General features: G+C 35.7%; 1 protein-coding gene across 3 annotated transcripts in view; it reads right to left on the minus strand.

Moving 5' to 3' along the window:
• SLK (STE20 like kinase) overlaps positions 1 to 17,656 on the minus strand; it is a 50,980-nt gene that overhangs the window by 17,906 nt on the left and 15,418 nt on the right. For 2 of the 3 annotated variants that reach the window (XM_032694360.1, XM_032694362.1), the window contains exons 2-9: positions 11,797 to 11,961; positions 9,430 to 9,478; positions 8,523 to 8,672; positions 5,909 to 5,981; positions 5,499 to 5,693; positions 4,753 to 4,834; positions 3,658 to 3,786; positions 353 to 1,750 (exon numbers count right to left, since the gene is read on the minus strand). In XM_032694360.1, coding sequence (XP_032550251.1) covers positions 353 to 1,750; positions 3,658 to 3,786; positions 4,753 to 4,834; positions 5,499 to 5,693; positions 5,909 to 5,981; positions 8,523 to 8,672; positions 9,430 to 9,478; positions 11,797 to 11,961 — 2,241 coding nt within the window. The remainder of the gene's footprint in view (positions 1 to 352; positions 1,751 to 3,657; positions 3,787 to 4,752; positions 4,835 to 5,498; positions 5,694 to 5,908; positions 5,982 to 8,522; positions 8,673 to 9,429; positions 9,479 to 11,796; positions 11,962 to 17,656) is intronic. The other variant, XM_032694361.1, reaches the window with a different exon arrangement.

Below are 17,656 nucleotides of genomic sequence, written 5' to 3' on the forward strand. Positions count from 1 at the left end.
ATTCTGTGTTGAGTAAGGTATTGAACTCGTCTTCTTGAATATCAGCTCTGAACTACAACCATTCACAATTCTTCACATTTAATATTGTTAGAATTCCTGTTATATGCTAGTCAACAGTTTTAAAATACAATTATGCAATAATTTAAGAAAATAATTAGCATAAATGCCAAAATCCAGATATTGTCATACCGTGCAATTTAGAATACTTTGGTTTCTACAAAGTTAGTTTTGTATTTATGTGCCATGCTAGTTGCTCACTCAACACTTTGTTGCAAAAATCAATATTGGAGATAATTTTAGGGTCACACTCACGAGAATTTATATTAAAAAACATATGATTGCTTACACTTACCTGTAAAGATATTGATCCTGTCTCTTTGTTCTTACTAAGGAAACTAGAAATTGATAAGTTCAAATCAATGCTGCTGTTATCAGCTGTAGAACCTGTGCCTGAATCGGCATCATTTTCCTTCACATTCTCCGACTCTACCTGCTGGGAAGTTTCAGTATTGCCTTGATTATCTGTTTTGACTTTCTCATTTTCTTCAGTGCTAATACTAATACTGGGGACTGGAGTGACTTCAGAGTCATCAGCTTGTTCATTGACAGTATTTTGAAGCTTATCCTTCATTACTTCATCAGAAGTAACTTCCAAATGTTCTTTGTCCGTCTGAATGCTGTCTTCCTGGATATTCTCAGGTTTGCACTCTCCTGAATTTTGGTCCATATCAGTCAGGTTATCCACCACTTTATTAAAAATATCCTCAGGCTTGCTCTGTATTGCCTTCTGGTCTGCGACGTCTTTTCCAGAGTCTTTGATCTTTGTTTCCTCCGTGCTGCTTATATTACTAATATCCTCATTTTCACTTTCTGCCAGTTTCTTGTCTACTTTGATCACTTTATCTTGGCTTTCTGATAGAGTTTCTTCAGAGCTGATTATCTCATGGACCTGCTTAGCCTGACTTTCCACTGGCTTATCCTCCAGCTCAGGTATTTTATCCCCATCACTGATCGGTGTTTCAGCAATACCACCTATCTCCTTAATGTTGTCAATTCCATGCTTTATTAGTTCCTTTTCTTCATCAGACACTTCGACTGTAGCATTAGGTAGAGTTTCTGTAGTGGTGTCTATTGTTGCCTCTTTCTGCTCCTCATTTTTATTTTCCTTTCGCTCTGTATCTATATTTTCTACAGGGACCTTTTCTTCCTTAAGTCCCGAGAGATCTGTTCTGTTCTCCTTCTCTTCTTTTTCACCAGTTTCCTTAGAAATGCCTTCTTCAGTTTCTACACTATTTTCAGTTGTGGGCAGTACTTTCAGTTTATTATCTTCTGTCTGTTCATTTGCTGTGGAATTTTCTTTCTCTATTTTTAGGTTGGGTTCATTCTTTATTTCTCGTTTTGTTACCACGTCAAGTTCTTTCCCTCCTTTCTGGGGTTCTGTATCCTTATGTGGTTTTTCCAGGCTTTCTGTGTCCTTTTCTGCTGGCGTTATTTTGCCTTCCTCATCTTCACCAGTTGGCACAGAACCGTTTTGCACTTCCATATCGTTAACGGTAGTATCGCATATCTTCTCAGCTGTTTTCCTAAATTTAATGTCCTCAGATTCATCCCCAGTTGTTTTGTCCTCAATTGCATTACTTCCTGTTTTCTCAGAGAGAGATTCCAGGACAGAGGCATTCTGTGAAAGTTTATCCTCTTCAGAGCTGGCAATGCTAAGGTCGGAGGATGCACGCTTCTCTGCAGGTAACTGCTAAAAAATTAAAGGAAGAGAAACACTTAAACATTTTGTAACTTAATCAAAGCACAGTTCTATGGAAGAATACCTGAACAGAGATTAATATCGTATTTACAGGCAAAGAATTTGATAACCTCAGAGTACTTCACTTGGCATTACCACAGAACAAGTTCACAAAACGCAGACAGGCCCTGAACAGAAAGTTTCACTAGAAACCTCTTCCATATGTCATAATTGAATAAAATACACTATGATTGAGGGAAAGGCTTTATGGTCATCAGCCACTCTTCAAGAGTCTTTTTCTTTTCACATTGGGGTTTTTTTTTATCAGTTCAGTTCCTCAGTAGTCCCAGCTACAGTTGGATTTGAAAGACACGAGTTCGTGACAGTTTGGCTAGAAAAAAACTGTGTAGCTTCAGTTAGTGCAGCACTGATAAAATGAAATTTTAAGACCTTCTTCTACTTTGTTTTGTGTTCTTTGTTAAAAATACCTGAAATTTTTTTATCTATTTTTTAATCACTGTAAAACTCCATTAAAATGGTGAAAACTTCCAGCAGATCTGATCAAGTGGCAATACAGAACTACAACAGAAACAGTTACCTCACTGTAGAAACTGCTACTGTCAGAATATGAATGTTATCAGATTACATACAGACATACAAAAGAATATAATAATAAAGTACCATTTTAGCCATAATTGACCTTTCACTCTTCAAAGTGATTGTGATATCTCTCTGTCTGTATTTACTGTCAGAACCCTGTAATTTGCAGATCAGGCTCCTGATTTGCCACTGGGAACATCCCAGGTTAGCTGTTGCAGCAAGCATGGGTTTGATCACACATTTCTTACTTTACGGGTTTCCCAGGCACACATAAAACAATTCCTTTTAAATCAAAATTGTATTTCAAATATTTCTTCACAGAATTATTCTAGAAGCTTAGTGTTGATCTTCAACGAGTGTTTAAAGCTACCACAAGCAAATAATGTGAATGTATCTACCTCACAGTTCTTAAAATGCTGCTTTTGAGCTATTTAACTGAGTCACAGGTGGACCTTACTCCAGCCCTCCTAGGGATTGATGGCTCAGCAGCTCATCAGTGGAAGGAGGTGGTGGATGATCCTCAGGATATAGAGAATAAGTCCTGGACGAAGCTGGTGGGAATGAACACTTGGAGATTTGCTGGGGTGGACTGGGAGTGGGGTGTGAAGGTCAGGGGATACGAGTAGTGTGGTGACGGGAGAAAAGGAAATGAAGGGATCTGCTCCTGCTCCTGCATTTGGCTCCTTCACCAGGGCTGGTAATGGCAGCTCCTGACAACGCCGGGCACTTGCACCACTCAGGTCAGGAAGAACACGGCCTGTGCACTCTGCAACCTGCCACCCCAGCACTGAACATCGGGGCTTCCCCCTCTGAGCAACCGTATTCACGTTATAAGATTCTTAAAGCATCTCCAGAAATACATCCATAAATGCAATCCTGCCTTTGTAAAATATGGGGGGCTTTTGTTTTTCTTTTTTTTCTTTGACAGTCACGCTGTAAAACCTAGTTTATAGCATAATAGTCAAATACCTTTCTTAATCTTCTAAACACTTCATGGAATAAAAATGTACGTTCACTCATTCATCTAGTCATTCTGACTTAAAACCATTTACACAAAAATCAGTATCCCACTTTTAAAATATCACATATATATGTAAAAAAAATGAAGATGTTAGTCTTTATTAGTTATTATTTATTACTAGGAGTTTAAGAACATGCTAATTTTGAAATTGTTGACTACTTATTTTGTAATAAGGTTGGAGTATGTTTATGATGGTATTTTTAGAAGACTTCTGCAAAAGTCAGTTAGTACATCAGAAACAGAATTCTCCATGGTAAGCTGGAGATTGCATATTTAAAAAAGCAAATTTTAAACTGACCAGAGAATTCTCTGTTTCCTCTTCTTCATCCTCATCTTTACCATCTTCAACTTCTTCTGTAACTTCAGCCTTAGCTTCTGCAATCAATTCTCTTATTGGTTTATTGGAAGTAACAGTAACAAATGGATGCTTGTGAAAATAAAAAAATAAGCACAGTATTAAGTGCTGACTTGCTAAGCTGAAAGAAATACAACTTCAGAGAAACATTACTGTGGTTTTCTTAAATTTGAAGATTCACAATTAACATTAATCATAACTGTCCTAATACATTTTTTCTGCTGAAGTCTTAAAATCAAAACATTTGTATTCAAGCATATCGTGTAAGCAGTCTAACAAACTTGCTAAAAATATAAGTAATTCATTTATACTGACCTTTTTCACAATCCAAAGAATAGAAGTAGAAATATTTTTAAAAAGATTATTTTTCTTGGAAACAACTTTCATTTCAGTTCCAGTTAAATTATTTCCTGATAAGCTTTATCTAGGATGACTCTTTCTAGAAAAAAAACGTGCTTTGTCCTTAGAACAATTTTTCCTAAAACAAATTGGAATTCTATTTTTTTTCTTCAAGAGCAAACAGGTACCTGTTCTCCTACTGTCTGAATCTCCTTTCTCTGTTTGGCCCTGCTGCTTAAATCTACTCAACATATGCCAGATGGACTGTGGATGAGGTAAATGCACGCTGACGTTAAACAGAATCAAATGTACCTGGTCACATCTATTCCTGTTCAGCTGTTCTGCAGTGACAGCATTACAGGGAGGGCTGAGTGCTAAAGCTTTTAGAACACCTGTCAGCAACTGACTACGCACGTAAATATCGCCTTCATCCATTATAGCTATCAAAGTATAATTACTTACACAAAGTAATTAGTTATATCACATCAAAATATGTTAAACAAATAATCTGATCTGCACTCGGTGTCATTTAACCAAATTTTATCAAATAAGGATCAATGTATCAATTTTAAAAGCAGGTTGTGTATGAACACTCGATTTGAAATAATTTAAATAGTTACTATAATACTGCTCTGCTTTCAAAAAATACGAAATATGCTTGCCTTTAAACAACAGTTCTGAACAATTAACTCTTCTGACCTGTAACAGTTGAGTTGCACTCCACCTTGCATCTACATTCTTTTCCAAACATTTCTTCAGAAAATCTTTAAAATCTGATGACCTACAAGAAAAGCAAACAGGAAGTGGTTGTTCTTCTGTCTATTCAGACTAGCATATACTCAAATATTCTTTTGCTTTCCCATAAATCCACACTGCAACTCCAGGTTCCTCTACTGATTCAGGGAAAAAAGAAGAGTACAGAAATGCCAAGACCATCATGACACAAATACAACCTTTAAACTGCTTGCCCATTAATAGAAGACTTCATTTTTTGTTCTGCATTTTTAATACATCACATCTACTACACCACTAACTGAACCATGTAAAGATATTAAATTGACCAACTAGATAATGCCTTTTAAAATATTTTCTTAGTATAAAAATGCTTTAGTCTGCTTTTACACAATCTTTTTCTTTTTCAGATCGTCTTCAGATCTGTTACTGCATTTGTAAAAAGCTATTTCACATACATTTTTAATGCAAAATCTGCATAGTACTTTTGTATAAAAGCTTCTATAGAGAACTATGGCAAAAAGACCATAGTTCCAATTGTGTGAGCAGATTATATGTGTGTGTACACATGTACAAACATACACAGAATATAAAACCAGACCACAAAGTTCAACAAGGCTATGCTCATGAATATGAAGTTTAGCAAACAGATGACTTGGCATGCCTTGTACTCAAAACCTACAAACCAGGAATGTTGTAAATAAAATACTAACCATTTTGAAGGTTGTGCTAACGTGGGAGGATCAGATTTTGCAATTTTCAGAAGCACTCGCATGGGATTTAATTCATGATGAGGTGGCTCTATTTGAGCCATTTCTATTAAAGTAATGCCAAGAGACCAAATGTCAGCCTTATAATCATAAGGCCTGTCTTTAGAGGTCTCACACATTACTACTTCTGGAGCCATCCTGCAAAGAGAATAATGAAGTACTGGATTAGAAAATGCATTCTGATCCGTTCTAAGAACATTCTAAATACATACAGTCACTGAAGCATTTTAAGAAGCACATTCTACCCTCATTTAATATATTTACACAATATTTACCAAGTTTGTAATAATAAAATTAAAGGTAATATTAAGTTCTTAGTTTTTACTAAAAAGTCAGCAAAACAGTGCACTCACCAATATGGTGTACCAATAAAAGAGTCTCTTCTTTGTATTGTTCTTGTGTTTTTAGCTGATACTCCAAAATCCGCTTAAAGCAAACAGCAAAATACTATTAATGGGGTGGTGGAAAACATATTATATTTTTTTATTTTACAATTGTCTTTTAAATGTTATATGTTCCAGAGCAAACATTGTGCAGTATTAAAACTTCAAAGTGAAATAAAAATATTGTGCTTTGATAGCTAAGTGCCAAGGTTTTAGAGCATTTCTAGTACTGGACCTTGATTAAAACTTATACTCCGTTTCTAAAACAGAAAGTAATGCTACTGTTGGGCTGTGTGGGACAAGAGCAATATATGTATTTACTATAGGAATAGCTGATTTAAATTATTTTAATTAGAAACTAGTTTCTTTAGCCTATGAAGTCGGTATTCATGACATTAATTCTCTCATTAATTCAACAACTCATTCAATTTTTAATTTCAGGACTCAAATTCTCATGAAGGAACATTTTTCCTTTATCTTACAGGTTTCTTTTCACATGATTTTCACTTTACATCGAATATCGGAAAGCTTACATATCCACCTTTGATGTAATATCCAACCAAAGCTCAACTTTATCTTTGCAATTACTTGTCTACAAAGCACTACATTTCTCACTTAAAAAAAAAGATGATATCTGAATATCTGTCGTATGCTTATTATAGATGTAATTTTGTTAATGAAGATCTAGAGATTAGAGCAAAGGGACAAAAATAGCCATATGTTGCCATCTTTAATCTGTACAAAATTACTTGATGGGCTCAACACTTGAGAAGTCTAATTTTGTTCTGCAAAAAAAAAAAAAAAGGACTTTTGCAATGGTTCAAATGCAAAATCTGAAATCTTGAGGGACTAGAGATACTGAAATGACAAAACACGAATCCTTATACAAATAAAATGCAATGAAGGAAATTTGTCATTTACGTATCTGTAAAACAAGGAATTACCCATTTCTGTGTATAGCAGAATTAAAATACAAATAATTTAAAAGTAGTAAAAATGCTCCTTCAAATGATGCTGTACACTTCTCAAAACTAAAGCAAATCTTTGCAAACCTGAATGTATCACTAAATGTAAGTGTGGCAGAAATCTCCCTGTGGTCTGAACTGTTAAGTAGTATCTTGACAGCCTGCAAGGTGCTGTGTATCAGCTAAGCTTGATAAAATCTTAAAATAGTTCCAAGCCTGTGTGAGGAGAAGCCAGGTCATGTGAGGAAATGAACAGAAACAAATGACTTCCTCTGACCATGAGACTCCTGCTATGATCTGTGGTTTCTTTTACAGCAGTACTAAGAATCTCAGATAGCAGTTCTATTACATTTAAAAATAAGGCCTATGACCCCCAGTCCATCACTAAATCTTCAGGGTTTGTAGAAAAGCTAAAACAATAGTTACATGTACTTTGCAGATTAAAAGAAAGCCAGATGCAAGGAATATACGTACAAGCAACAGTCTTGAGCAAGGGGATTCATGCAAAAAGCACAGACACACTAAACTGATCAATACAGCAAAGCAAGTTCTTAAACATTCTCAAGTTCTTAACAGAGATGATGCACTGAACCTTGCTGACACTCTGCCATCAATATGAGTTAGGCAGTAGACATATTTCTGAATTTGGACATTCCTTGTTTTCATTTACAAGGATTGTCTGTAGCAAGGCTGGGAGTTCAGAGCCCCAGTTCACTGTGCTGATATTCTGATTCCTCTTACCTTTACCCTCTGTGTAACGGGCTTCCAAAGAAAGACAACTAATCACACACACTGTGCAGAGAGAAGGTTCTGAAACCTGAGTGTGAACTGCAATGTCATGGAACTATGCCATGGGTAGAGCCACTGTAAAGGCTGACAGCTTATACACATTCGCCCCTGAAACAAAGTGGATCCAGATAATTCCTATCCTTTCCTGGCTGAATGAAGGGATGCTATTCACCACCAGTAGTCCTTTGTCAGTTCTGTATGGAGGAATCCTCACGGATTCCCTATCAAATCAGAGTGAAAATGTGGATGACTGCTTAAATTCAGATTAAAAAACCAGGAATCAACAATAGTAAACTCGTATTAATTTTCCTCCAGACTGTTCTGTCGTAATTTCAGCGTAAGAAACAACTGACCAAGACACAGAAACACTAAGATGAGTAATTAAGTTAATTACTCCTCTCCAATAAAGGAAGAGACAACAGTACTAGGTACTGGTTTTTGGTGATAGTAAAGAATGCTCATTTTCCAAACTAACGACTTCAAAGGGAAGTTCTGATGTTACCATAGTAAAGGCAACTGTAAGTAAGAATGTTATACTAAGAAACAGTAGGAGTTGCGTCTGACTGTAGGCAACTTGGTGCAGATACTGACACGACTCCTACCCCTGCTGATTTTGGAGTGGGAAAGATGTGCCAAGTATCGTCAGGATATTTGCTCAAGCTTTTTCTTTTCTTGATAGTAGCAAACCACTTCCTTTTGAAAAAACCCTCATTGCTAGACTGGTATTTCAGTAGGTAAATAATGAACTCTGACAAACTGCAGCCTGAGGAAAACACAATTAAAAGACCATGCCAAGTTCTGGGAAAGTCTTTTATATGCAACATCCTTACCTAGTTTAATGTCTCCATCTAATGTGAAAAGAATATTGCCAGCCTTTAGATCTCTGTGGATGATCTTATTTTCATGCAAGTAGTTCAGTGCTTCCAGTGTCTGCCTGCACACCACTTTGATCTGTGGCTCTGTTAATGGCCTTTCAAGCTCTACAAGACAGAGACAGAAATAATCACAACATTTCTGCATTTTACGTTATGTGTTCATAGCAATCAGCATAGTAATATATGTGAAAATTAATTTATCTGACAGATTCTAAACATCGCATGTCAGAAAAAAATTCTATCTTATAATACTCTCTCCTTTCAGAAAAAATTTCATGCCTTGAACCCAAATGCCTCTCCATTATCAATTATGCATACCCACCTCTCTGAACTGCGAAAAAGCTATATAGTTTAGAGATTGATTCTTCTATGTGGTACACAGAGATGCTAAAGACCAGATCCTTTACTTAAATGGTATTAGTATTCACCTAATTTGAGGAATAAGCACAGAAAAAAACCTAACTTGAAGGTAGATGCAATATAAAGAATTATTTCAACCTAACCTGGAAGGTGGCAGTGGAAGAGGAAAAATGAGGTCCTGAAAAGGGCTCATACAGACTATGTTACAACAACAGAGAGCTTCATAAGCATTTGAAAACAACTCTTCACATTTACTCAAAGGATTGAAACAAAAATGTTGTTAGAAAGTAAACAAACAACTTTAAAAATGAGAGAAAATAAATCTAACTTAAGAAGTTACAACATCCATAGATATAGGTGTAAATACCCCAACGTTCAACACATAGAGCACACCAATTACAGAAATATTTGCAGATCAAAACAATACTCATATGAAATAAGTCTTACAATATGTATTATCATTGTAAGGTGTTAAGTTTATTATTTGAAACAATTTATTTACCCAACATGACTGCATCTACAGCTCCTCCTGCACAAAATTCGATCAGGATCTGTATTTAAACAAATAAAATACAGGAATTAGAAATTAAACAGTTCCACTGAACTGAATCATCAGTTAAGGGAGCATTACTGAGAGATCAGAGTTTCAGACTATTTTGCCTCTACAAATTACTTTACTAACCTGAAAAATATTGGTATTGTTACCCAGCTAAAAGTAGGGCTGTGATGCTCAAGCAAATTATCTGAAAAATACTTGGAGATCCTCAGACAAAAGTTTTAATCCAAATATAAAATAGCATAACAAAACATAATGAAACAGTCAGCTTAAACCTACTCCTTGTAATGTGATTTACATAATCCTTGCAAACTCATTTCTTGATTATTAAGCTCTACTTCTATACTATAATCTCCCTGACTGAAAAGTCCAAGAGCTAAATGATTTTCCATTAGCAGATGCTATCTCCTGTATTGTTTCAGACAAGATGAAAATACAGAAAAATAATCTTAAAAGTTAAAGAAAACTACTAAATTCAGATGTTTACATTAATTTTCCTTCATTTTCATTCATGCCTACAATACATCAAGGTTTTTATCCCAGAATATACTAGAACAAGTCCATCTCCAGTTCTGAGCTGCATTTGAAACAAAAATAAACTGCAACTCTTTTGGAATACAAACTATGCTGACACAAAGGACAGAAAGTACATACACAAAGCAAAGAGAGGGTAGACAAAGGGAATGAGGAGAGCAAGAAAGAGGAAAGGTCATTCAAGATTGATACCCCACTCTTCTATATGTGTTTTGTCTTTGACTTGAACTTTAAACATTAAATTGTAATTTTCAGCCTGACAGATAACAAGTATTTCTTGTCAGACAGTCAATATTCTGGGAAAAAATATCTTATTCTTTTTCTTTAGAGTAATTTTAAAATCAGAGTATTGTTGCCCATAAAAGAGGAAATCTCAAACTATACTTTATAGCATAACACTTATAGATACACCCCTTATGTCACATATTACTTCAAATTACTACGGCAATTAATCCCCACAACGACACCAACAAATTTATTTTATAATGCAACTCTTTCTAAGGCCTTTAAACATTATTCCATTTACATGCTTCTACATGCCAAGTAAGTTAAGCGTGGGAAATTGTAAATAAGGAATTTATTTTCTAAATTTGCTGTTTGAGTTGACAAAGGTCTCTTTGATAAAGAAGTCATGTTTCCAAACCCATAAAGCAACAGTGTATTATTTTACGTCCAACTATCATTCTTCTCTGTTTTCCCCTCCACTAAATTCTGTTTACTTACCACATCATTAAGCTTTCTCTTTGTTGCTTTCATACCCCTGCATTACACTGTAACTATGTAGCCACAACTTTATTTTCAAACTATTTACTCCTCTATCTTCATTCTGCCAGCAAAGCCTATCCACTCACTTTCATATTCTGCCTCTATGCTTCCTCGCTTTCATACTGAACTTTTTGTAGGATTTTTTTTCACTATTCCACTGTTTTGTACAAAATCCTTTTAGTCTGCATTAAGATGACAAAGTTTTAAGCTTAGCAAAATAAATGTAAATGAGGAAATACAGTATTACACGTCCATTGTTTTCATTGTTAAAGGATAAAGCTTATTCGTAAGACTCCAAAGAAAATTTTCTTTTATTTGTTTTAGGTATCTTTTTTAAGTATAAACTTTAAAAAAACCCCACACATGTATTCTTTGTACAATTCCAAAAGCACTTATAAATATTGCATTGCATCACCTAGAAGAAAAAACTGTATTGTCACAGCTAAAGCTATTCCAGTGAACACACAGGATACAGCAGAGGAGTGACGTGTAGTCATATGTATGCTCACCACACATCAAGGTTCTAATACCTCAGGTTTAAGTAAATTAATTATGGTTCAAGTACTGGTAAATTGTCCTTCCTGGAAGTGCCAACAGATTCACTCATATCTAAAATACATACTTCACAGGTTGACCTTTTCAGCACATTATTTATTTTTCAGGTGTGGATTCTGAATCTCACTCTAAATTGTACTAATGTAATTAAAATCTGAGTCCCGCTGCTACAAATAAGCACCAATTAAGAACTCTCTCAATACACCAAAATGAACTGCTAATTGCCACATTTTAGATTCAAACCCCTGACCAAATGACTCAGTGTAGCACAATTTTATAGTGACTATTTCCTAAGTCATACTCACAATTTAAAAATTAGTTTTGAAACCGAGTAGTTATCCCAACATTGACAAGCCAGATAAAATGTGATTGACAAATGATCTATTAATAAAGAAAAAACTGTAATTTCAATAACCTTTTGAAATAAGTAAAAACACTTAGAGAAGGAAAAATACCTACCCACAGATTGTTTTCATAGTAGAAAGCATCTAGGAGCTTGACAATATTAGGATGATCACAGGATGCTAAAATATCAATCTCCACCATGTAATCTTCAAGTTCTTCTTCTGATTTAGTATCTATCACCTTTGCAGCAGCCAGAACTTTCGTTTCTTTGTTCTGAGCCTGTAAAAGAAAAGGTACAGCAAACATATATACATGAATTTCACCAGATAACTGGCACCAGCAAAAACCCCCACAAACAAACCAACCCTCCCCTGACAGTTCTGTGCTGTTTTCCTGCCTCTAGCTTCCTTCTCTACAAAAAGACAACATCTGCATATTAAAGAGCAGATAAAATCTAGCAGAAAAAGGGCTTAATAACTTTTCCTAGGGTTGAGAAAGAATGAAAGACAAGAATGTAAAAATACTTAATTCTCGTCACACTCTTTAAACCGTCATACAGTCAATAGCTTTAGGGTCACTACAGCTTGGTACTAAGATGAAGTTTTGTGCTGCTCCCCAAAACACCATCTGTTAACACTTGGCAAGGAGTATGAAGTAGCCTCCACCTTCTGACAGTCCCTCTCTGCCCTTCTGACAGTCCCCACCTTGTGGCAGCACCACTGTTCCCAAAGCCACACAGAGAACCTGATCCTCGACCAGGAACCAGCAGGTTGCTCCTCTTCAGCCAGGGGCTGGTACGCAAGCTCCCAGGTTAAAGAGCTGCCAAGCCATCATTAGTTTGTCTGGGCTTTTTGCTCTCTTTGCTTCAGAAGTCTGGGAGGACTCCCACAGATGGGGACTCATGGAAAGTGGAATGCTGGAAATGCTGCCAACCTCTACTTTATTACTTCTCACCCTAAGACGAGCAAGCTGGAATTCCTGCAGTGATACGGTCAACTACAGAACCAGTAAAACAAGGAAAGGGAAAACCAAACCATGGGAAAGAAATCCCCAAAATTTCTGCTAGGCATTTAAATATTCTTTGGCTTCTTTTTAAAACATAAGAAATGACAATCAGTTAGGGTGACTTATTGAAATAGTAAAACACTTCAGAACCCAGTAACTGCAAATACCACTTATTCAAAGAATATTGTTGAAAACTAATGCAGCAAAAACTAGGCAAGGTGAGATTTTTTTTAATATGAGGGAGATAAAGCAAATACTAAACACACAGCCTATATACATGTGCATACATATACGAAAACACAAAATTATATACAGTCTCCAATAATTCTCTTGCAAGCTATGTTTGGAAAAATACCAAATTCCAAGTTGCAGTAAACTTTAAATAAGAAGGTATCTTTTTCTCAAGCCATCATAAAAACACTACTTTGTCAGGGCATTTCCAGTGGTTATCTTATCTTTTGCCTCTGAATCGAACAAGTGTAGGACTGAAGTCTATGTAGACTGAAGTCTACATGGTAAAGGCCATGAAGCAAAGGTTTATGTTTACTCCACTGAGTTTTTGACATTCAAATGAAATTAAATGGCAAGGAGGGACACAGGTTCTCTCCAAAGCAGCAGAAGACAAGGACCTGCAGGGGCAATTCCGACTCCTGAAGTATCACAAGGTGGCTCATCCTGTCTCTGCTGGTACAGCTGATGCACAGGGCCCAAACCCACTTGAGATCATCCCAGGACAGAACACAGCAAGAATCCTGAAACCTGAGTTTTGTTACCCAATCTCTTCATACCAGTACCAGAAAAAAGTTGCTATCAGACAGCAAGTGCGAATCATTAAGAATGATTTCCAAAGTCTAAATATTATTACTTTCACAGCTATAAATAATTCCCTCAATGTGGCAAAAGATAATAAAATATTTAAAGATAAACATTTATAATAATATTCAGTAAAATAGCAGTAACAGCAAAACATACTTTTAAGCACAGTCCCAGCCGATCCATCTCATGCTGAGGGTAAAGGTTTTCTGTAACATTTCTTCTTATCTCAATATTCTTTCCAAAACAAAAAACAACCAATCTTCCCAACCTCAATATTTGCCCTCCCACGTTTAACAACAAAGATAAGGAATCTGTGTAACATTACGTGAAAACAAACTACGGAGAAATTTTCCAACACGTGTTCTAATAATAAAAAGGAAAAGGTCTGCTTAGTAACACAAACATCATTTGTTTTGGTTTCATGCTTTACAGCAAGAATCAAAGACCAACCTTCCTATTCTAGAGCTGCACTCTAAATTAAACATGAAAAGTGAAACAGATGTCTGATCAAAACAGAAACAGACTTGCTGGCTTTACCTGTGCAGAAAAATGGGCTTTAAAGCACCTTTCTAAAGAATTCAAATTTTAACTGTAAATGTACTTTTTTGAAACATGCATGGACACTCTTCACTGTACCTTAAAGAAGGGTACTTAAAATAAAAAAAATCCGAAAATCATTTTTACACAAATCTGCTTGCAAACTGTAGAATGGTAACAATATTTTGCTTAAACAGAACTATCTACCTCAGGTATCAATAACAGATGTTACTGCTTTCTGATTCCGTTTCACCTCTGAGTGAGACAGGCGTTGGTAAGTTCACCTCCATGATTACACCCTCAGGAGTTCGCTGCATTTACAGCACCTATTGCTTTTTTCTATTGACTCAACACTTTGTATTTTGATTTTTCCCAGATCCTTTCACTTGAAGTAACTAAAAATCTGCTTTGAATAAGTTTCTATGATTTCCTCCTTGTGGTAGCTCTATTAAAACACCTCATTACAAAACAGAAGTTATTAGAGACAATATGATTATCTTTATGAGCATCTCAACAATTATAAACAAAACAAATGGTTGCCTTTGTTCTGACTTAAGATAGTAAAATTCTGTAGGTCTATATCCAGACTTTTTTTCCTGTTTTAAAGAGGAAAAAGCTTTAGAAGGAGCATATTTCCACTGGGTATTTCTGAGGACTGATAAAATATTACATCTGAAAAGAAATTATCTACTTTAAAGTTCTTCTTGAATAAGACAATAATAATCTCCACCCCACAATGCACTCAATAATAAACACTCATCTGTGTGACTTGCTGCAAGAAGCACGTAAGAAATACGTTCTTTTGAACTGTGTAGGAAAGGATTTTACTGATCATGCATAAGATTTATGACTCACTGTACTATGGGGAAAAAAAAAACTCTTTGGATTAAGAGGAACAAAAAGCATTTACAGCTTTGTGTGGGCATGTTTGTTTTTTCTATACTTAGGCTCAAGTCTTTCTTCTGCCACAAAACATTCTCCAAAGGTCAGAGCGGGAGCAAAAATGATTGTGTAGATGCAGCCTTGATTTGCATATTCTCATTTTGCATTCGGCTACACCAACATTTAAAGTCAACCTGCTATTCATGTCACAGGACATATTTTGAAAGGGCAGATCCTCTAAGTAGCTGCAGTTTCCTCCTGTATTTAAGCTTTCAACTACCAACTCAAGTTATTGCAAATGCTCTGCTTAAAATACATTCGATTCTGCTTCTATGATAGACTATTTAAGCTTCAGTCCCATGCTAAGAAATCCAAACTGGCATTTTCAATGGTTATGTGGAGACAAGGAAGAAAGGAGGGGAAAGATTCATTAATAAAATTTGATCTTTCCAAAAGATACATACACAATGGATGAAAACTGAATTGGAATAACTCATTCCCTCAAGATGTGACTAATACAATATGACATGGATATTATTAACTACTATATGCAACTATACATAAATACTGCAATCCTTTCACCAAAACTTCTATTTGGATTATTATTTAAGGTTACTGCAGCAAACATTTTTAACTTACAGAGTGAGAGAATGTTACAGCATGGTTCCTGCAATGGATGGTACAGTCTCATTAGCAGACAATGCACAGAAAAACACACTTTGATCAGGATGGATTACAGGTTTGTATAGAATAAATGATCTCTAAAATTAGAACTCGCAAATTAATTTCTCTCTGAACCTAAATCCCTCACACTAAAATGGTAATGCACATCTAATCCACAAAAATGTAAAAATATGAAAATGTCTCAGCACAGGAAAGACGAATAACCATTCTACAGAAAACCAGAACCTGCAAGTATGTGGAATTAGTAACTCCTCCCTAATAATCCTGGATTTTTGTACACTATCATATAACTAAATAGAAGATCTAGGGGCAGAAGCTTTGTGAGGAGACTGAGAGCACAACATTAAAAGGCAGGTTTACTATCTGGCACTTGGCCAAGAAGTTGCATATTCCCAGCCTTGGACAGCAGGGAGAGCAGAGCCACCGCTCCAGAGTAATAGGATTACAGCTCAGAGATAACTAGTAGCCTTTCATCTTCAGATGACCAATATGAAGTTTCAGCCTTGGTTGGGAGGGGCTGTTTCAGTTTCTTACTGTCAGTAAATGTTTCCTTCCCAACTGTGCAGCTCCTCTCCTGCAATGCAGCTTTAAAAAATTAAACACTATTTTACAACTGAAAAAAAAGCTAAGTACGTCCTTCGCCTATTGTTCAGCCAACCAGAAAGAAAACTGAGATATGAGACACAAAATTGTTCATCACCCTTCTTCCTGATGCCCGATCTCTTGTGAGATGTTATATAACCCCATGTTCTGCAAGCAGCAAAACAAACCAATTAAGAAGCTTTTCCTTTCTGACTCATTCTTCTTAACAAAACTGTAGTCATAATCATAGACCATCAAAGTTGTCAAAAAGTGAAAAATACGCCCATCCCTATTCAACAAAAGATGTTTTCCCACATAAAAAGCTCCACTTTTGTATAAACTTGGGATTGTCAGATCTAGTTCCATATAAGCTTTCTGATGGTGCCTGAGTAATCAGTATGGAAAAACTGTCCCTGTACAATGCAAAGGCAAGAGCTGTTTCTCTGAGCTATCACAAAGCAGTGATCTCAGTCTTAAACATATGAATCAAGAAAAAAAATTGCTGTAATTTTAGATTTTAACAGCTTTATCAAATAAAAATGTAAGAAGTAGCGTGGCCTACTGGAACCACTACACTGGACTTTGTTTTGTATTAGTTTACTATACCATATTTAACATTGTCCTGTGCATTTTAAAACTAAAAAACCCTGCAAGATGGACCAGCATCAAGTGTTCAAACTTATTTTCAAAACCGTGGAACGGTGTTCTTCATTAGTGAATTTTATAAAAAAAATCTACCTTGACTAGTCAGACAAAAGAAAGCATTAATTCTAACATCAAACACTGAGAAATGTAATCAAAAATATCAGTTTGAATTCAACAGCAAATAGAATCTTTTGCAATATTAAATGACATTAAATTTTAACAATAAATCACAAGTTCAGCCAATGAAGAAGATGGCAATCTTCACAGATTTCTGGCAATTAAGATGAGCCAGTCATTTCAAAGAAGCTATGTTATGTTGCACCAGTCTTCATCGCATAATGTTTGAAAATGTAATAAAATGGAAAAAAAAAAGATAGAGTTTCAATTTTTTGTTTATTTATAGATATGGTTCGTTCCAGGAATTAAAAACCAGCTAACCTCAGTTATACATGCTAAAACTTGTCAAAATGACTGTTACAGAACACTTACTCAAAAGGATAGTATCTCCCAAAGAAGATACAGCTGATCAGCCAAAAATTTTCCCTGCCTGCGCAATGTATCATAGTTACCTACTATACAGTTTCTTCTACTTAAAAAGAAGTTAATTAAATTCAGTTTCCCTGTTTAATGCCAGGGAAAAAAAACCTGAAATAGAAGGGCAGATAAAAGTGCCTCTATTTCCTACAAGCAAATGCTGCTCCTTACAAAGTGGATGCCAGGGTTCAACCCCGACTGCTGAAGCATCTTTATGATCCTGTGGTCTGGTGCTGCCTTTGTGGCTATGCTCGTTTTGGAGCTGTTTCCATGACAACTTCACTCTTTT

This window comes from Chiroxiphia lanceolata, chromosome 8, assembly GCF_009829145.1.
Source record: "Chiroxiphia lanceolata isolate bChiLan1 chromosome 8, bChiLan1.pri, whole genome shotgun sequence".
NCBI lineage: Eukaryota > Metazoa > Chordata > Aves > Passeriformes > Pipridae > Chiroxiphia > Chiroxiphia lanceolata.